The sequence below is a fragment of the Bos javanicus genome, chromosome 9, assembly GCF_032452875.1.
Source record: "Bos javanicus breed banteng chromosome 9, ARS-OSU_banteng_1.0, whole genome shotgun sequence".
NCBI lineage: Eukaryota > Metazoa > Chordata > Mammalia > Artiodactyla > Bovidae > Bos > Bos javanicus.
In genome coordinates this window covers 34,516,085-34,536,253 of record NC_083876.1, presented here as the reverse complement: position 1 = coordinate 34,536,253, position 20,169 = coordinate 34,516,085, and the positions used below count along the sequence as shown (strand labels likewise).

The 20,169-nt window shown below is 39.0% G+C and overlaps 1 protein-coding gene across 2 annotated transcripts in view; it reads left to right on the top strand.

Moving 5' to 3' along the window:
- NT5DC1 (5'-nucleotidase domain containing 1) overlaps positions 1-20,169 on the top strand; it is a 112,001-nt gene that overhangs the window by 76,549 nt on the left and 15,283 nt on the right. For both annotated transcript variants that reach the window (XM_061427516.1, XM_061427515.1), the window contains exons 7-8: positions 14,226-14,400; positions 19,156-19,253. In XM_061427516.1, the coding sequence (XP_061283500.1) occupies positions 14,226-14,400; positions 19,156-19,253 (273 nt within the window). The remainder of the gene's footprint in view (positions 1-14,225; positions 14,401-19,155; positions 19,254-20,169) is intronic.

Below are 20,169 nucleotides of genomic sequence, written 5' to 3'. Positions count from 1 at the left end.
CTTTGCTGTCAGGTGAAGCACAGACTGCCCGGCAGGTAATGCACCTAGATATATGCAGAACAGGAATAGAAGGTGGGGAGATCCTTCACAATGGTAAAACCTTGGTGAGACATCGTATTCAGTTCAGTTCAGTTCAGTCTCTCAGTCGTGTCCGACTCTTCGCGACCCCATGAATCACAGCACGCCAGGCCTCCCTGTCCATCACCAACTCCCGGAGTTCACTGAGACTCACATCCATCGAGTCAGTGATGCCATCTAGCCATCTCATCCTCTGCTGTCCCCTTCTCCTCCTGCCCCCAATCCCTCCCAGCATTAGAGTCTTTTCCAATGAGTCAACTCTTCGCATGAGGTGGCCAAAGTACTGGAGTTTCAGCTTCAGCATCATTCCCTCCAAAGAAATCCCAGGGCTGATCTCCTTCAGAATGGACTGGCTGGATCTCCTTGCAGTCCAAGGGACTCTCAAGAGTCTTCTCCAACACCACAGTTCAAAAGCATCAATTCTTCTATGCTCAGCCTTCTTCACAGTCCAACTCTTACATCCATACATGACCACAGGAAAAACTATAGCCTTGACTAGACTAACTTTTGTTGGCAAAGTAACATCTTTGCTTTTGAATATGCTATCTAGGTTGGTCATAACTTTACAGGATAAAAAAAATATTTTATGTAGGGGCTTCGCAGATGGAGCTAGTGGTAAAGAACCCGCCTGCCAGTGCAGGAGACAGAAGAGACACATGTTCGATCCCTGGGTCAGGAAGATCTCCTGGAGGAGGAAATGGCAACCCACTCCACTATTCTTGCCTGGAGAATTTCATGGACAGAGGAGACTGGCGGGCTATAGTCCATGGGATTGCAAAGAGTCAAAAGTGACTGAAGTGACAGCACACACCTGGTTTCTTTGTGATACTCTCACCTTTTTACTCCACCCTCCTTATTTCAGTGAACAGTTTATTCATCCCAGGCGTGTAGCACTGTATAGAGGTACGTATATGAGCATGGTTCATTATAAATACTGAATTCAGAATCACTCCATTATACAGAGCAGTGTTCTGTAATCTCTTAGTACTTAAGAACTGATCAATCAAGTTCCCTAATATAACTACCGACATGAAATCACCCCAATAATGCTTTTTTGGTTTCAAGCACCACAGTGAGCTAAACATTAAGCTTACTGCTGGTAACAAAAGCATCGTTTAACATAAGAATAATGACATAAACAGGTGCTTACCACTCTCCTAAGGCACCTGCATCATTTAGGTATTTAGGTCTGTCATCCATCCCACCCAATACCCTGATTATTAACCCTAACAATGACTGCCAGATGGCAGGTGAGGACAGACACACAGCTGAAATGCAGGTGTAAAGCCCGAGCCGCCTGATTCTGGCCATAGTGTTTCTCGCACAAGTCCACACTGCAGCCTTGGCCTGGTTTCATGATTATAATTATGACTTCTGCTTTTTTAAATGCTCTATTTCTGGACCAGATCCTGTTTGCTTGCTATTTTGATCCCGGTGCCACACCGTAGTTTTATGCAGCCACGGCTGATAATTTTAGGAATCATGGACTGAAGTTATCCTAGAGGAGTTCTGACCAGTAGAACCTCCCAGGGATGAGATGGTCTGTATCCGTGCTGTCCAGTGTGGCTGACACTAGCCACATGCTGCTGCCAGGCACTTGAAATGTGGCTAGGGTGTTGCAGGACTTGACTTTTACATTTTAATTTTAGTTAATTTAACTTTAAATAGCCACGTGTGGCTAATGACCATATTAGACAACACAGGTCTAGACAGTATTAGATGTAGGCTCCTCGTGTATGTTAGCCCTCAGAGCTGCTTGTGCACGCTTGACCCTTCTTTTAGAAAAAAAATTATTTTTTGAGGAACTTTCTTTTCTTGTGCTTAGGATGTTTCAAATCTATAACCATTGGCCAAACAAAGTTCCTACTAAATTTTAGCCCATTTAAATTGAAAGTTGGGAGATCTTTTTTTTAACTGGACAAAAATTGCTTTACAATGTGGTGTTGGTTTCTGTTGTATAACAACGTGAGTCAGTCATAATTTATATTTTATATATATACATGTGTATATATATATCTCCTTCCTGTTGAGCCTCCCTCTCCTCCTGTATCTTAGCCCTCTAGGTCATCATAGAGCGCCAGCCTGGGCTCCCTGTTTTATATAACAGCTTCCCACTAACTAGCCAATTTATACATGGTTTTGTATATATGTCAGTGCTACTTTCTCAGTTCGTCCTACCCTCTCCTTCCCTGACTGTATCTACAAGCCCATTCTGTACATCTGTGTCTCCATTCTTTCCCTGAAAATAAGTTTATCAGTACCGTTTTTCTAGATTCCATATATGTGTGTTAATATACAATACTTGTTTCTGTCTTTCTGACTTGAGAGTCATGAGATCTTAAGTCAACCCTAAAAAATAAAAGCTGCTGAGTTTTAATTCACCATACTCTTTGGGGGAAATGAGGAAACAGTGGTCTCATATGCCCTTGATTCTACCTTTAAGAGTCTGAACCTTTAGAAAATTATTATTGGCAAGAGGTTTATTTCTTTAATTCTAAAAACAAAGGATATTTTCTTTTACAGATACAAATCTGTTATTTGATGCCTGCAAAATTCAGAGACACGTTAAATCAGGAATGAGTGATACTTACGGAGCCAGACAAAAATCTCGCTACATGATATTTGCATTAAGTTAAGAACAGAATTCTGAGATTATAGTCTGGGAAAAGGGGAACTGTGGTTTATAAATTGAGAATGCATTTACTGATAAATGCTAAAACAGTGACAGCTCTTGCCATTACTACTGCTGCTGAATTGAACAAGTGAATTCAGAAGCTCTGTAGAAAAAATTAGAATGACAGTTTTTGATTAGTCAACAGTTTCTGTACTGGAAATTCTCAAGGCGTAAGGAAAATACACAGGTAACAGATATTATTAGGAGCAATATTAAATGCCAAAAAAAACTGGGGTCCTATCCCACTAGAAGTTTTCTTCCTTATAACATGGCTTTTGACGGCTTAATACAATGCTTTCAAATTAAGTTTAATGGACAACTATCTCCCACAGATTATGATAGTAGAAAAACACTTCTTGTGCTGGGAGACAGGAAATAGTAAAGCTACTCTAAGATGTTATTTAATGAAAATTTAAACAAACTAATTCACTAAATGCTTGCTTTTCTGTTCTGAACAGTTTTACAATGCTGGGTTACATAGATTCTCATTTGATTGGACTCTTAAATTTCTGATTTAGCACTTATTTCTACTCAGTTTCTTATATTATGTTTTATGGTCATGAAAATGTTGTGTCAGTTTTTTATAAGTACTGTTGTTAAATAGTGTTATTCATGAACATATTTTCAGCTGATAGAACAGTTTCTGGTCCCCTAGAAGCTCTCCTCATTCTCCCTTCTAGCCAATATCCATTGCCTGGGTGGATATCTCACACCATAGATAAATTTTGCTTGATTTTTAACTTTATAGAAGTAGAATTAGGCTATATCTGTGTTCTTCTGTCTGGCTTCTTTTCCTGAACATTATATCTCTATAATTTATACCTGTTGTATAATGTATTCATTCCTCTTTGTTACTGTATAGTAGTACACAGTTGTATGACTCTACCACAATTTATTTGTTCTACATACGTGCAGAGTGATCATCAAATGTACACACTTCTAACTTTCCGTAGGCCCATCTAGAAAATGCCTTGAAGACAATGGCCTTTGGTCCTTCAGGGAAACAGTTGGATAAGAGAGAATAATGCTCTGATGTGAGCCTGTAGGCATTTGATGGAATCAGAAATACTTGAGGAGTTAATAATACTTGCGTTTACCAAGTGCTCTCCAAGTGAGTTTGGTGAATTTTTATAATCAAGTAATTTGACATAAATAGCCCTCAATTCACCTAGTTGGTTCAACAAACTTTTTTTTTTTTTTTTGGTGAGTGCTTCATTCCCAACCTTGTGTATTATAGATAGAACTGCAAAAGGAATGAAAGATGGTGACTAATAACAATACAAAAAGATTCTCTACTTTATTAATGGACAGTAAAATGAAAGGTATAATAACAGCATTGTGTGCTGACAGGCAAGTCAGCCTCTAGGCCTTGTATTCAGTATCCACAGTGAGGAGATGGGGTTCTGTGGTCTGCGAGGTTGTCTGCCCAGTGCTACGAGAAGTGTCAAATAATGGAGCGGTGGGCATTCAGTCCTGTGTTTTTCTCTGGAAGTGGCAAAAAGAGACACTGCCTTGCATCCTGGTCAGAACATTTGAAGTTTTTTTCCAAATATGTTTTGAAAGTAAGTACCAACAAAGGTCCGTCTAGTCAAGGCTATGGTTTTTCCTGTGGTCATGTATGGATGTGAGAGTTGGACTGTGAAGAAGGCTGAGTGCTGAAGAATTGATGCTTTTGAACTGTGGTGTTGGAGAAGACTCTTGAGAGTCCCTTGGACTGCAAGGAGATCCAACCAGTCCATTCTGAAGGAGATTAGCCCTGGGATTTCTTTGGAAGGAATGATGCTAAAGCTGAAACCAGTACTTTGGCCACCTCATGCGAAGAGTTGACTCATTGGAAAAGACTCTGATGCTGGGAGGGATTGGGAGCAGAAGGAGAAGGGGACGACAGAGGATGAGATGGCTGGATGGCATCACTGACTCAATGGATGTGAGTCTGAGTGAACTCCAGGAGTTGGTGATGGACAGGGAGGCCTGGCGTGCTGTGATTCATGGGGTCACAAAGAGTCGGACACGACTGAGTGACTGAACTGAACTGACCATGTGATCATGAATTCAACCCTTGTGGGACAGGCTCCTGATGCAACATGGCCCATAGGCGGGGGGATTTCACAGTTGATTTAAGCCTATATTTAAGCCAGGGCGGCTCACAGAGAGTGTTTACCACGTGCCAAGCACTGAGCAGGTGTTTCACATACATTATCGTGTTTCATCCACCTGATAATCTTACCGGGTGGGTTCTAATATCATCATCACTTCATAGATAAGCCAACACAGTGTCTGAATGACCGGGACACTTAGCCACGCAAATTGCACAACTGAGACTTGAATCAGGACTGTCTGAGATCAGGCCATCCAGGATCACCCAGGCCTGCATCCTATAATGTGCTTGTTGTATATGTTGATATGCTCTGCACACAACTGCTCTGTCCTTTGAAGGTTTTTCAGTAAGAATGGAGTAGCTGCTCTCCTTTCATCAGTAGCAAGAGCCATTACGTAAAGACTTCATCTGAAAAATCACAAATTCCTTTCGCCCTCCTCCCCTGTTCTATAATGATTTAATTTCCTGGCACGAGACACTTAAACTCCTTTGGAAGTGTAAATGGAGTTCTTATCTGGAAGGAAAAACATTTTCTTTCTCATAGTTTTCAGATAAATGGAATTGTTACTGGGCATCTGTGAGGTCTAGTGCAATTTCCTTTTCATTCACATTTTTCTTCATTTAGTACACATAGCTCATTTGGTGTTTATTGCTAACTTTTGCCAAATACTGTGAGTAAAATATTTGCCTTACTTAAATTGAATTTTGAATGTTTCTTTCTTGGTTATTGAGTAATTCTAGGCTTTCTGCTTCTCTGGATTTATGTTGACAGCACCTTTCCTTTAGAAAGAAACAGTCTGATCATTGATGTCATATGGTTTCTTAACAGATTTTTTTCTTAGGTCAAGAGAAGTCAGAATATAATTTTTCATAGTGACAAAGTTTGATTAGGACATTGTTGTTTTATTTGGGTTTTCTGGGAACTTGGGCTCCCCTGGTGGCTCAGATAATAAAGAATCTACCTACAGTGCAGGAGACCCAGGTTCAATCCCTGGGTTGGGAAGATTCCCTGGAGAAGGGAATGGCAACCCACTCCAGTATTCTTACCTGGAGAATCCCATGGACAGAGGAGCCTAGTGGGCTATAGTCCATGGGGCTATAAAGAGCTGGACACGACTGAGCAACTAACACACACTTCGGTGCACTTATAGGATCCCTGCCTTGATAACTAGAACTATTCTATGCTTATAGCAGATTTATTGTGCTTTATTCTGAAACACTGGTGATACTCACTAAATATATACCAGCAATCAGAGCTGCACTACTTCTCCTAAGAACTTTAGTCTTGAGATTCCATTTAATTAAATTTTATATGTGCATGCATGCTAAGTCACGTCAGTCGTGACCCTATGGATTGCCGCCCACCAGGCTCTGTCCATGGGATTCTCCAAGCAAGAATACTAGAATGGGTTGCCATGCCCTCCTCCAGGGAATCTTCCCCACCCAGGGACTGAACCGTTTCTCTTAAGTCTTTTGCATTGGCAAGTGAGTTCTTTACCACTAGCGCCGCCTGGAAAGCCCTAAAATTTATAAGTAGGCCTCATTTAGATTGAGCAGAAATAAAGTTCCCTTTGACTACGGAAGGAATTGTTTATTTCATTGAATCACATAATACTTTATACTCACCAAGATTTCAAGCAAGTATGTTCAACATCCTTAAGAGAAAGTTTAATTACATTACCTTTATTGAATGTGTTCTATGCTCAGAATCTAATTGTTGTAATGCTAGTCACTATAATGACACAGAAATTTGATTTATAGAGATTAAATAGAAGATAAACTTCTTACACAATAAACTATATAGAAAAATACATGACTAAGGGTTGGAGTATGTAAACTAGAATATAGTAGCTGACAGATTGAAAAGTAGAAAAAGTGGAAATTACGTTGAGTCCCAAAAGCAGGATGGAATTTAGAAAAGCAGAAAAGAAATTGGTTTTTGAATAATGGCTTAAGATTGATAGTGTGGTGGAGAAAGCAGAAAAATATCTTTCTTTCAAAATATTTAATTTTATGTGTATATATGTATGTATGTATAAAATTGAATATTTAACATTGTTTTTAAGATTTTTTCATGTTAACCTGGCTGAGTTGTTTTTTGATTTTTAGTTTTAGAAGTCTTTCTTATTTAAGTATCTTAAAAATATATATGGTTGTCATCTTACTATGACTATATGTTTGTTAGTTCACAAAAATACCCCAGATACGTAAACTTATTCATATTAGTCAAATTGGAAAGAGGTAGGCCAAAGAAGGAAAAAGAGAGACTGAGAAGATTAAAAGCACTCCTTAAAGTAGAAAATTCTCTGGAAGCCAGTGGAACACAGCGTGATTCAGCTGGGATCCCCTCCAGCCCATTCTCCCCAGTTTCTACCTGAGGTCCTGCCCCCTCCATGCAGAGGCTACAGGCTGTATATTAGTGGCTGAGGCTGGGTCAGATGTGCCCCCAAGCTTTCTCCACTCTGTTCAAAATGGATTATTGTAGAATGAAGACTGGGTTCCCATAATGGGTTTTTTTTAGTTATTTATATTCTTTTGGGAGCTGAATTGAGCATTGTGTGTACCCTCTAAAATGCTGTCTTGGCATTCTGTTAAGCTGCCTACTCTAAAAGAAAAACCAGGTGGGAAGAAACACAGTTTTTTGGGTTTTGGTGGGGGTTTTTTGTTTTTGTTTTTGTTTCAAGAATCGTTAAGTAACTGAACATTGGCTTCTTCAGTAGGAGGAAGGTTCCCTCAAAATGTTTATTGTAAATGAACCCTAATGTCTGGCATGCTGCTGCTGCTAAGTCGCTTCAGTCGTGTCCGACTCTGCGACCCCATAGACGGCAGCCCACCAGGCTCCCCGTCCCTGGGATTCTCCAGGCAAGAACACTGGAGTGGGTTGCCATTTTCTTCTCCAATGCATGAAAGTGAAAAGTGAAAGGGAAGTCGCTCAGTCATGTCCGACTCTTCGCGACCCCATGGACTGCAGCCCACCAGGCTCCTCCATCCATGGGATTTTCCAGGCAAGAGTGCTGGAGTGGGGTGCCATCACCTTCTCCAATGTCTGGCATATGCCTGCTTTATTCCTGTTACTGTTTCTGATCTCTGTGTGCCTCAGAGCTAGAGAAGCCAGCTATAACTTTCTTTTAAAGGATTAAGCATTGGCACCTCTCTGAGCCTGCTTTGCCCCAAGCTATCCTGTTTTAGTTCTGATTTTTTCCATCTTCTTTCTTCTGGAGGAGACAGGAGGTTTCAAGTCAGAATAATATGTGGGTCTGTGTCCTTTGGTGAAGACAAAAACCATGCAAGGTGGTTTCATGCCTGGTAAATACATTTAAAAACCTATTTTGAGACAAAATTTACAGTGCAGCTCCTTGAAGCTGGCTCCTAAAACTTGTCCCAGGTTTTACCTGGGGCATCGTTGGTTTGCCAAGGAAAATGTCCCTGGGTCTTGTGAAGCTAACTTGCGTGTGTTTAGGCAGTAGTGCCTTTATTCATCCCCAGTGGCACACTCTTTAGGTCCTTCTGATGATGTCATCTTGTCTTCATGTGCCTTTCTTGGATCTTTCTACTTCCTCTGACCTTAACAAGGGAAAATATTACCAGCTGTAAGCTTTTGGCCTGGACTAGAAGTGTCTTGCTGTGGCCCTTGCTATAATTGCTCCATTAGTAAGCAGAGCAAATGAACCTGGAAATATTTTATTCAGAGGCTAAAAAATAAGGTGTATCAGAATCATACAGGCAACGGCAACGGCAGATTTAGGTTTGTTTTAACAAGATGGAAAAGTGACGAGAACCTTCTCCGCTTCAGTAGAAGAGCCTGTTAGAAGACCCAGGCCAGAAAATAACTGAGGGGCTAAAAGTAGGGATTCCCTAGCGGCTCAGCAGTAAAGACTCTGCCTGCCGATGCAGGAGACATAGAAGACCCAGGTCTGATTCCTGGGTCAGGAAGATCCCCTGGAGAAGGAAATGGCAACCCATTCCAGTATCCTTGCCAGGAAATCCCATGGACGGAGGAGCCTGATGGCTACAGTCCATAGTGTCGCAGAGAGTCGGACATGATTGAGCAACTCAGCACTTAGCAGGTATGTCATGGTGAAAAACATACGTAAAAGTATTTATATTGTCTTTCAGAAAGCAGTTTTATCACACATGATCTTCTAATAGTCACTCTGCTGAGATACTATGAAACCTTTCAACAGGATCTCTCAAATGAACAACTTCATTAGTCTTGCTGGCATTTTCTAAAACTGAGTTATAACTATTGTTTATTGTTACTGTCCTAAAATTATGAAATACTGTCTCAGGAATCAACTAACTTTTTCAAAGGACCAGATCATGTAAATATTATAGGCTTTATGTAGATACTTCTATAACCGTGTTAAGTAAATACCTTTCTTAGCTTGCGGGCTGTGGTTTGCGGCCTCGGGTTTTTCTGATCACCTGATAAATCTCACTTGATAGCTCTCCCTGCACACAGACTTACTTCTACAATTATTCATCCTCTGCTGTTTCCCTGACGTTGAGAATGTAAATACCAAGGTAAAGACAGTTCTTTTCCTAAAAGATCTCAGTCTCAGGAGAAAGAAAAATACATAAACACACTTATTACAAGTGTTTATTATTGTGCAGTGTGATGAATGATGTCCAGAGGTGGTGTGACTGGGTGAGGGTGTTGGGAAATGCTCCACAGACAAGCGGCAAGCATTTCTAAAGCAGCAGAGAGAGGAGAGTACATTCCACAAAGGAAGGTAATGCTTATACCTCAATGTGGAAGACATTTATTTTGGGTTTGTTTTTTTTTGGCTTATCTCAATATAAAATCTCAGTTCCCAGATAATAGCATAGATAACATCAGCTCAAGAATACTGGAAGCCCAAGATACTGGAGTGGGTAGTCTATCCCTTCTCTAGGGGATCATCCCGACTCAGGAATCGAACCAGGGTCTCCTTTATTGCAGGCAGATTCTTTACCAACCGAGCTATCAGGGAAGCCCAACATCAGCTCAGTCACTACAAAAAAACTTCGGTAGGTATTGTGAGGAAAAGCATATTATTCAACAATTACAGCACTGAATATGGATTTGAAGCATTTGACTTCTGCTGCTTCTGCACATGTTATTTTTCTTTAACAGACACTGATCACCTGATAAGTTAAATTTAAAACAAGGTTTTAGACACGTAAGCAGTGAGGTTACGTAGCTCATGTTAGGTAACAAGATACTATAAAATTAAGAAGTCCCTGCTCTCTGAGAGCCAGTGATCCCAATGAGGCAGGCAGGATATACAGATAATAATAGCAAAAGTTCTAGTTCTTATGCTTAGAGCCATAATTCTTAATCCTAATTGTACATTGAAATTACTTGGGGAGCTTTAAAAAAATATATCAGTGTCACGGCTCCAGCCTGGACGAATTAAATCAGAATCTTTGGGGTAAGACACAGATACAGAGATAGAAGTCAAACACTGTTCATGTAAATTTTATAGATTATGGTTTTCAATACCTTTACCCTTCATTTCTCAATTCTCGTTGTCCTTTTCCAAGCATTATGTTTAGTACATAGATACTCAATCTAGATATTCTAGATTTATTTACAAATATTAAAAGCAAACCATTTAGGGCCCATATAGGGTCCATAAACAGAAAATCTGTTTTAACGTTAAATTTCAGTCTCATCTTTTGCCTTCTATAAACAAACAAAAAAATTAGAACATTTTTTAATCTATTGTTTATCTCATTCATCCTTCAAAAACTATTTCAGTATCTCTTGGCCAAAAGAAATTTATATAGTATATGTGTATTTCAGAAAATTGTATCATCCCTTACTGCAAATACATTTAAACAGTTCATGGCTGAACATTTTAGCTGTTCACTGGCCTGCTCTTCTATAACCTACAAAGGTTGTAAATATTTCAGTCTCTCCTAAATTATGTTCTGCAGTGGAAATGATAACAGACCTTAATTGGAGGCTGATGGTGGAGCTGATAGCATTCCAGAATCTCTGATCCTCCCGCACGGCAGCTTAGAGAACACGACCCACACGTCACACCAACACTGGCGATATAGTTAACAAGGAAAATGCTTACTTATTCCATGATGATAGAAATCGTGATGTGGCACAATTGTCTATTAAGCTAAAAAAGCATTTTTAATATTCAAGTTGTACTTATTTTTTTTTACCACGAGAGGTCCCTCAATCCTGAATTACGGTGGTTGCGTGCAGGTCATTTTCTCTGCCCGAAGGACTGTCGCAGCACTTCGCTGTTCTTCCCGTGACTGCATTAATACCGAACTTTTAATATAGGAGAGTGAAACCTTTATTCTTTAGAACTAGCTTTTTAAATTTTTTACTTTTAATCCCCTCTGGATACAGAAAATATCAGCATCTAAGGATAGGAGTGTAAAGGCCAGGAAAATGAGTTACATAAAATGGCAATGAAATGGAATTCTTTTGAGGTTAAGTGAAAACACAGGCTGCTTTGTGAGTGGAGAACAAACAGGACCATTCCTTTCTTTCCACCTGAGGTCTCAGTCTCAGTTCCCTGTCTTGTCTAGTCGGTGTCAATCTCTCAGTATAAAAATAGAATAAACATGATTATTTTTATCAATAGGGGTATAGAAAGGAAGGTACTTTAGATAGGATGACATTAATAGGACATGAATAATAGAATTTTTGTCATAGGTTATATGTTACAAATCATTACTTTGACTTTAAATAAACATAAATGTTCCTGTGTCTGCCTCTCCACTTATTTAAGTATTCATTCATTGAATGATTGCTCAATGTCAAACAGAAAATCAGACTCCCTGCCTTTAGGGAAATAATTTAATAAGCAGTCATTATTCCAGCATAATATGTTTAACATAAATTCCTCTGGTTTAATAGCTTGACCATTTCAGTAAAAATGATGGGTATATGTTATGGACAACAGTACTAAATTATAAGCTTCAGAATTGCTCAGAGATTAGATATTAATTGTTCCCACCACAAAAAAAGAAAAATGATTGTGCAACATGATAGAGGTGTTGGCTAAATACAGTAATAATCCCCTGCAGTGTATAAATGTCAGTCAACACATTGTACACCTTAAACTTGCACAGTGTTATGTGTTAGTTATATCAGTAAAAATAAACTTTAAAAGATGAGTGTGTATTTACATGAACATACCTCCTATTCCCTTAATGATTTGAGGTTACAAGGGATGAAAAATATTTTCCCCAACCATGGTTAGTGACCTTTTATACAAAGAGCAACCCATAATCTACCATAACATATCCATTTGTACAGGATTTGTCTTTTTTAATTTGTTCATTTCTCTCTGGCTTGTGGACAAAGCGAGAACATCTCCATTATTTCCTCAGGGAGCAGTTTTCTCCAACTAAACTATTATGTTTGCACTCTTTTAGATTAGGCTTACTAAGGGAAACTAATATTAATCTAGGCAGGAATTTCAAAAATGCTCTGTTTAAATGTATGTTTTATTTTTTTTAATTCTTTTGGAAATGGAAAAGCTTTTTAACAGTAATTTACATTTTGACCACTAGGTGGCACTTTGACCACACTTATGTGTGGTAAGCACATATAAGCTAAGGAAAAAATAGCCTTTTCTCAGCGATTGTTTCTGAATACAGATGCTTAAGTATCTTCAGCATTACATACTACAAATCTTTTGTTATCCAGCCCATAATATCACTACAAAAGCCTTTGTTTTTCTGGGTGAAATAATCTTACATATGACTGCCTCAGGTAAATTCTGGGAGACACAGCTTCTGCCATTGCTCTGATCATTACTCATCAAACTATTCTGTTTTTAGCTATTTAAATATATTATTTTTTCTTTCTTAAGTTAGTCCTTTCTTACTAGTACCTTCTCATCCCTGAAAACCAGAAGATATATTTTAATTTTTTCAAGGCCCATTACATAGCTTCTGGGATATTAAGAGATCCAAGAACACATGTTCTTTGTAGGGCAGAATATGAGGGCACGAAGTTTGTTTTTGTTGTTCTTGGCACTCTGAGAGCTGTTTTTCTCATTTTACAACATTCATTCTTTTGTTAAGTAATATTTTGGTCTGATTATGAATAATTCTTACAGTGTATTATTTTCTGAAGAAAGATGTTGTAGGCTGCAAATAATAGATATCCTTAATGGTTAAGCTATTGCTAAATTGGGTTGTTTCACATGACCAGGACATGGGAAGGAATTACCCTGTTAGGTTGGACTGGTAGAGAGACCCACCCTCTGTAAGCACCCAGCCCCTCAGAAACCTCCAACACAATTAGAGCGCTCTCCAGCAAAGAAGAGGGAGAGTGGATTTGGGCAGTCAGATAACAGTATTTGGTGCCATTTCTGGTTTTGTTGTTTGTTTCTTTTTTTTTCCCCCCTAGAGACTCTTCTTTCTTGTCCTGACGTTCTTGAAGTAAAACTTCATTTCCCTTATTTTAAGTGCATGACACTGAACAGAATTACAGATGTATAGACTCTGTTGCAGAATTTTATCATTCAGCACAAGCTCTTTCACTTCTTGTTTTGTCTATGCACGTGTCTTTTCTCTAGCAGTTAAGGAAAGTAAGAACTCAGGTTCTCTTTCTGTGCTTACCAGTGCTATCACGCCCCCAAAACCTGTATCTCTAAAGTGCTGTATGAATCTAATCGCATTTCAACCAAACCTGCATTGTCTGCCTAAGCACGCATAACTCTGAAGGCTCCGTATCAAACACTGGGTGCGTCTGACCAGGACTTCTGGAAATGTTGGCACCAGCTGCCTCAGAGCTCAGGCTGACCCCCTGGACTCTTTATAGACCCAGAGGAACAGAGCTGGGCTAGCTCAGTGACTCAGGTTCTTCAGCTTCTGTCAGTCACACTGCCTTCCTGCCTTTTCTGGCTTGTTTTTCCATTTAATATCACAGCCTCCCAAGGGCTGTAACAGACCCAGGACATCTAGTCTCAGTTCCGTCTGAAACAGAACCTGAAACAGCTCCTTTCTCCACTGCTTCGTGCCAAGGTGTGTTCCTGCTGCATTATCTGAAAATGTATTTGTTTGTTTTCTGAATTCACCAAGTATTTGTTGAATGATTGAAAGAATATTTATTGACATTTCAAATATAGTAAGTTTTTCTCTGATTTGAAAGTGCTGATATATTTTGTTTATTATGTTATCTGTTTTAATACTTGTCAAACAACCAGAAAATGTTTTCAACTGACATTTTCAGTCATCATGTTTTTAACTAAAGAACAGTAAGTATTCAAGAAGTTAGTAATGGCATTGTTGCTAGATTGTTTGAACATAGTTTTTATCCTTTTAATTTTATAATTTGAGAGAGACGAACTTATTTGAGAATACACTGAATCAAAAAAAAATTTTAATCTCTGTGATATTTTTATTTTTCAGAAAACTGTGGAATATATTTTCCAGAAATAAAAAGAGATCCAGGCAAATATTTACACACTTGTCCGGAATCAGTAAAAAAGTGGCTTCGACAGCTAAAGAATGCTGGCAAAATCCTGATGTTAATTACCAGTTCTCACAGTGATTACTGTAGACTCCTCTGCCAGTATATCCTTGGGTAAGTGGTCAGTCATTTTGTTTTCATGGTCTTATAAAATCCTGATAACAGATTAGACCAGTGCCCTTTTTAAGTGTTCAGCCATGACCATGTCATTATATTAAACAATACTGAATGACACGTCGTTGTTTCTCGTAACAGCCCTCAACATCTGCTGACAGCAAGATACCCCACGTACATTTCAGCACAGCAGTCTTGCCAGGCCCAGTATGCTCACAGCTGATGGACTTTAGATTTTCTGGAAAATATTGTGGACAGACCACAAGTCCTTCAGGCATCCTCCATGTCTCTGGTTTCTCAGCTTTGGGTGATTCTTTTCTTTTTTTTTTAATGTTTTTTTTTTCTTTTCTTTTTTTTTTTAATTAGTTTTGCCAAATATCAAAATGAATCCACCACAGGTATACATGTGTTCCCCATCCTGAACCCTCCTCCCTCCTCCCTCCCCATACCATCCCTCTGGCATCCAGTATCGTGCATTGAACCTGGACTGGCATCTCGTTTCATACATGATATTTTACATGTTTCAATGCCATTCTCCCAAATCTTCCCACCCTCTCCCTCTCCCACAGAGTCCATAAGACTGTTCTATACATCAGTGTCTCTTTTGCTGTCTTGTATACAGGGTTATTGTTACCATCTTTCTAAATTCCATATATATGCGTTAGTATACTGTATTGGTGTTTTTCCTTCTGGCTTACTTCACTCTGTATAATAGGCTCCAGTTTCATCCACCTCATTAGAACTGATTCAAATGTATTCTTTTTAATGGCTGAGTAATACTCCATTGTGTATATGTACCACAGCTTTCTTATCCATTCATCTGCTGATGGACATCTAGGTTGCTTCCATGTCCTGGCTATTATAACAGTGCTGCGATGAACATTGGGGTACACGTGTCTCTTTCCTTCTGGTTTCCTCAGTGTGTATGCCCAGCAGTGGGATTGCTGGATCATAAGGCAGTTCTATTTCCAGTTTTTTAAGGAATCTCCACACTGTTCTCCATAGTGGCTGTACTAGTTTGCATTCCCACCAACAGTGTAAGAGGGTTCCCTTTTCTCCACACCCTCTCCAGCATTTATTATTTGTAGACTTTTGGATCGCAGCCATTCTGACTGGTGTGAAATGGTACCTCATAGTGGTTTTGATTTGCATTTCTCTGATAATGAGTGATGTTGAGCATCTTTTCATGTGTTTGTTAGCCATCTGTATGTCTTCTTTGGAGAAATGTCTATTTAGATCTTTGGCCCATTTTTTGATTGGGTCATTTATTTTTCTGGAGTTGAGCTGTAGGAGTTGCTTGTATATTTTTGAGATTAGTTGTTTGTCGGTTGCTTCATTTGCTATTATTTTCTCCCATTCTGAAGGCTGCCTTTTCACCTTGCTAATAGTTTCCTTTGTTGTGCAGAAGCTTTTAAGTTTAATTAGGTCCCATTTGTTTATTTTTGCTTTTATTTCCAATATTCTGGGAGGTGGGTCATAGAGGATCCTGCTGTGATGTATGTCAGAGAGTGTTTTGCCTATGTTCTCCTCTAGGAGTTTTATAGTTTCTGGTCTTACGTTGAGATCTTTAATCCATTTTGAGCTTATTTTTGTATATGGTGTTAGAAAGTGTTCTAGTTTCATTCTTTTACAAGTGGTTGACCAGATTTCCCAGCACCACTTGTTAAAGAGATTGTCTTTAATCCATTGTATATTCTTGCCTCCTTTGTCAAAGATAAGGTGTCCATATGTGCGTGGATTTATCTCTGGGCTTTCTATTTTGTTTCATTGATCTATATTTCTGTCTTTGTGCCAGTACCATACTGTCTTAATAACTGTGGCTTTGTAGTAGAGCCTGAAGTCAGGTAGGTTGATTCCTCCAGTTCCATTTTTCTTTCTCAAGATCGCTTTGGCTATTCGAGGTTTTTTGTATTGTATTTGATAATAGTTGAAACTATTTTGTATTGTATTTGATAATAGTTGAAAACTTCCCTAAACTGGGGAAGGAAATAATCACCCAAGTCCAAGAAACCCAGAGAATCCCAAACAGGATAAACCCAAGGCGAAACACCCCAAGACACATATTAATCAAATTAACAAAGATCAAACACAAAGAACAAATATTAAAAGCAGCAAGGGAAAAACAACAAATAACACACAAGGGAATTCCCATAAGGATAACGGCTGATCTTTCAATAGAAACTCTTCAAGCCAGGAGGGAATGGCAAGACATACTTAAAATGATGAAAGAAAATAACCTACAGCCCAGATTATTGTACCCAGCAAGGATTTCATTCAAGTATGAAGGAGAAATCAAAAGCTTCTCAGACATGCAAAAGCTGAGAGAATTCTGCACCACCAAACCAGCTCTCCAACAAATACTAAAGGATATTCTCTAGACAGGAAACACAAAAATGGTGTATAAATTCGAACCCCAAACAATAAAGTAAATGGCAGCGGGATCATACTTATCAGTAATTACCTTAAACGTAAATGGGTTGAATGCCCCAACCAAAAGACAAAGACTGGCTGAATGGATACAAAAACAAGACCCCTACATATGTTGTCTACAGGAGACCCACCTCAAAACAGGGGACACATACAGACTGAAAGTGAAGGGCTGGAAAAAGATTTTCCATGAAAATAGGGACCAAAAGAAAGCAGGAGTAGCAATACTCACATCAGATAAAATAGACTTTAAAACAAAGGCTGTGAAAAGAGACAAAGAAGGTCACTACATAATGATCAAAGGATCAATCCAAGAAGAAGATATAACAATTATAAATATATATGCACCCAACACGGGAGCACCGCAGTATGTAAGACAAATGCTAACAAGTATGAAAGGAGAAATTAACAATAACACAATAATAGTGGGAGACTTTAATACCCCACTCACACCTATGGATAGATCAACTAAACAGAAAATTAACAAGGAAACACAAACTTTAAACAGTACAATAGACCAGTTAGACCTAATTGATATCTATAGGACATTTCATCCCAAAACAATGAATTTCACCTTTTTCTCAAGCGCACATGGAACCTTCTCCAGGATAGATCACATCCTGGGCCATAAAGCTAGCCTTGGTAAATTCAAAAAATAGAAATCATTCCAAGCATCTTTTCTGACCACAATGCAGTAAGATTAGATCTCAATTACAGGAGAAAAACTATTAAAAATTCCAACATATGGAGGCTGAACAACACGCTGCTGGGTGATTCTTGAGGGACACTGAGTTACAGATTATGCTCCCTGACACTCACCTGGAATACAGCCCCCCTGCAGCAATTTCCCTGTGGAGCCAGGCACTTCACCATTTACCCATCCAGGTGTGGGGTTGACATCCATGAACATCGAGACAGTATAAATGTGTAGACTCAAGGCAGATGTGGGCACAAGCCCTGCCTTGCAACTTACTTTGTAACCCAGGGTAGGTTCTGTAACCTCTCTGAACCTTCATTTCATCTTCTTAAAAATGGGACAGTGAGCAAACTCCAGGAGATAGTGGAGAACAAGGAAGCCTGGCATGCTGTAGTCCATGGGGTTGCAGAAAGTTGGACATGACTTAGCTACTGAACAACAGCAATACCTCATAGGTGTTAGGGGAAATTTAAATAGCATAATACAGGTTAAAGTATTAGGCAGAGTAGTTGATAAATTTTAGTAAGCATTAATACTTATTTATGGCATCCATATTGGGAATATCCATGGTCAGATCTAGATTCTGAAATCGGCTGTTAGATTTGCCCTAATGTTTCCTCAAATTTTATCAGACACTGTACTGAATTGCTGTGAGTATGAAGCAAAATTTAGCCTCCAGACTGACCCCTTGCTGACTGGTTTAGTTTCTTAATTCCCATGTTTTTCAGCACATGTAGGTTCAGACTGACCTGTGGTACAGTTACAGTCTGTTGGTGGTTTTCTGCTTTCTTATTAATATTAAGGGATGGGATCCTTGAAGTGAGTTAAGGCTGCAGTCCCAGGCGCCTTGGGAAGTAAATGCCTTCTATAGAACATTTGTGTCCTGGTACCAGGACCATGCTTCAGAGTAAACACTCGGGAGTATTTTTTTTCATTGGTGACCTACATTCATTGTAGGTTACCAGAATTTTTCTCCATATCTGAATTCCTCTGTAGTACAGTTCTGCTGTTATAAAAGTATTCTGAAGTGTTGAGTAAATATTGTCTCCCCAATGTAATAGTGAGTCTGTCAGGAACAAAAATTATCTTCCCTTTGCTGTCCCAAATAATCCTTAGTATAGTATTAAATACAGACTAAAAAAAAACATTTTTATTATTATACAAAAATAACCATATTATAAGACTACCCTGATTTTTTAACACTCTCTAAAAGATGTCTCCTGACTCAATACAATGCTGGCTTTTGGTAAGACCCATGAGATACACAAAATTATTAATAACTCTTGATGCTAATAAATTCAAACAAATTTCAGGCCCTAAATTTGAAAACATAGTGTGTGAATACATAGATGTTAGAACTGTCGAATTTATAACTGTTGCCATAGTGAGAAAGTCAGCTTTAGCACCTAGAGTTAATGAGTTAATGTGCTTTTTTTCCCCTTATGTGTATACTTCAGGGTGGTGTCTGGATAATTAGTGCTTGACCACCTTCTATTTCCTTTCTTATTTTTTTCTTAATCAAAAAATAAGAAATGATGCTGTGGTCAGATAGACACAGATTAAGTTCTGTTTTTTATGGACCTTTTCTAATTCCTTAAAATAAACTTATGAAAAATATCACTGCTTTGAAGGAATGATTTTGAAGATCTTTTTGACATTGTGATTACAAATGCATTGAAGCCTGGCTTCTTCTCTCATTTACCAAGTCAGAGGCCTTTCCGGACGCTTGGTGAGTTCACAGTTTGTGTCTTTCCTCTCCTGCTTAAGATTTATTCATTCACTTGATAAATACCCTGTTGGCTGACAGCCATGTGCAAAATTTCATGTTAGATGCAATGAAGGGAATTAAAGAGATGATAAGTGTCCTTTCCCCTCATGAGGTTACAAACACAAACACATAAGCAAGTTGGTGAATGCGTGGGACGGGATTACAGGCCATGTTCCCTGTCAAGGTGGCAGTGACTGCCTGGTGACACCGAGTAAACTGGGAGGCCACCTTAGAGTGCCCACAGGGAGGCAGTTGCAAGGGACTGATGTCAGCCATTGTCATGGAGACACAGAAAGGGAGGGTGGTGCTTCCCATAGAGCATGAGAAGAAATGTTTAAGTATTGTATTTGGGTTTATGAAGATGTTGCTTGAAACTTCCTTGAGTGTGCTCCCTTGGACTGTATGCTTCTGCTTCAGCTCTGATGCTTTCATAAGCCACCTTGGCTGTCTGCTGCTGGAGTTAATGGTTTTCTCAGTCCCACAGCTTCCCAGTTACGAACGTTCTAAGCCCTCCACGTTGCCCTGCGTGGATAGGACCCTACAGAGCAGCTTCCAGTCTGGGGGCTGAAAACAGGGAAGGGAAGGGATATATTTGTGTAAAGTGAGTTTTTTGTTTTAGTTTTTGTATAAAGAAGAAATTTTCTTTTTTGTTAATAATTGAGTCCCAGTATCTGAGAAATCATGATTCTATAGATTTGTATTTTTTTATTAAGCAATAGAAAGCTTCCCTTTCCAACGTTTCCTACGCAGGGAGCCTCTACATATCAGATGTAGGTTTGCTTTCAAAAATAATTGTGTAAGTTAATCATTTTCCAGTTGCCATAAACCCAGATTATTTACATGGCAAGACATTCTGTACTAAGTAAAGACAGACAGA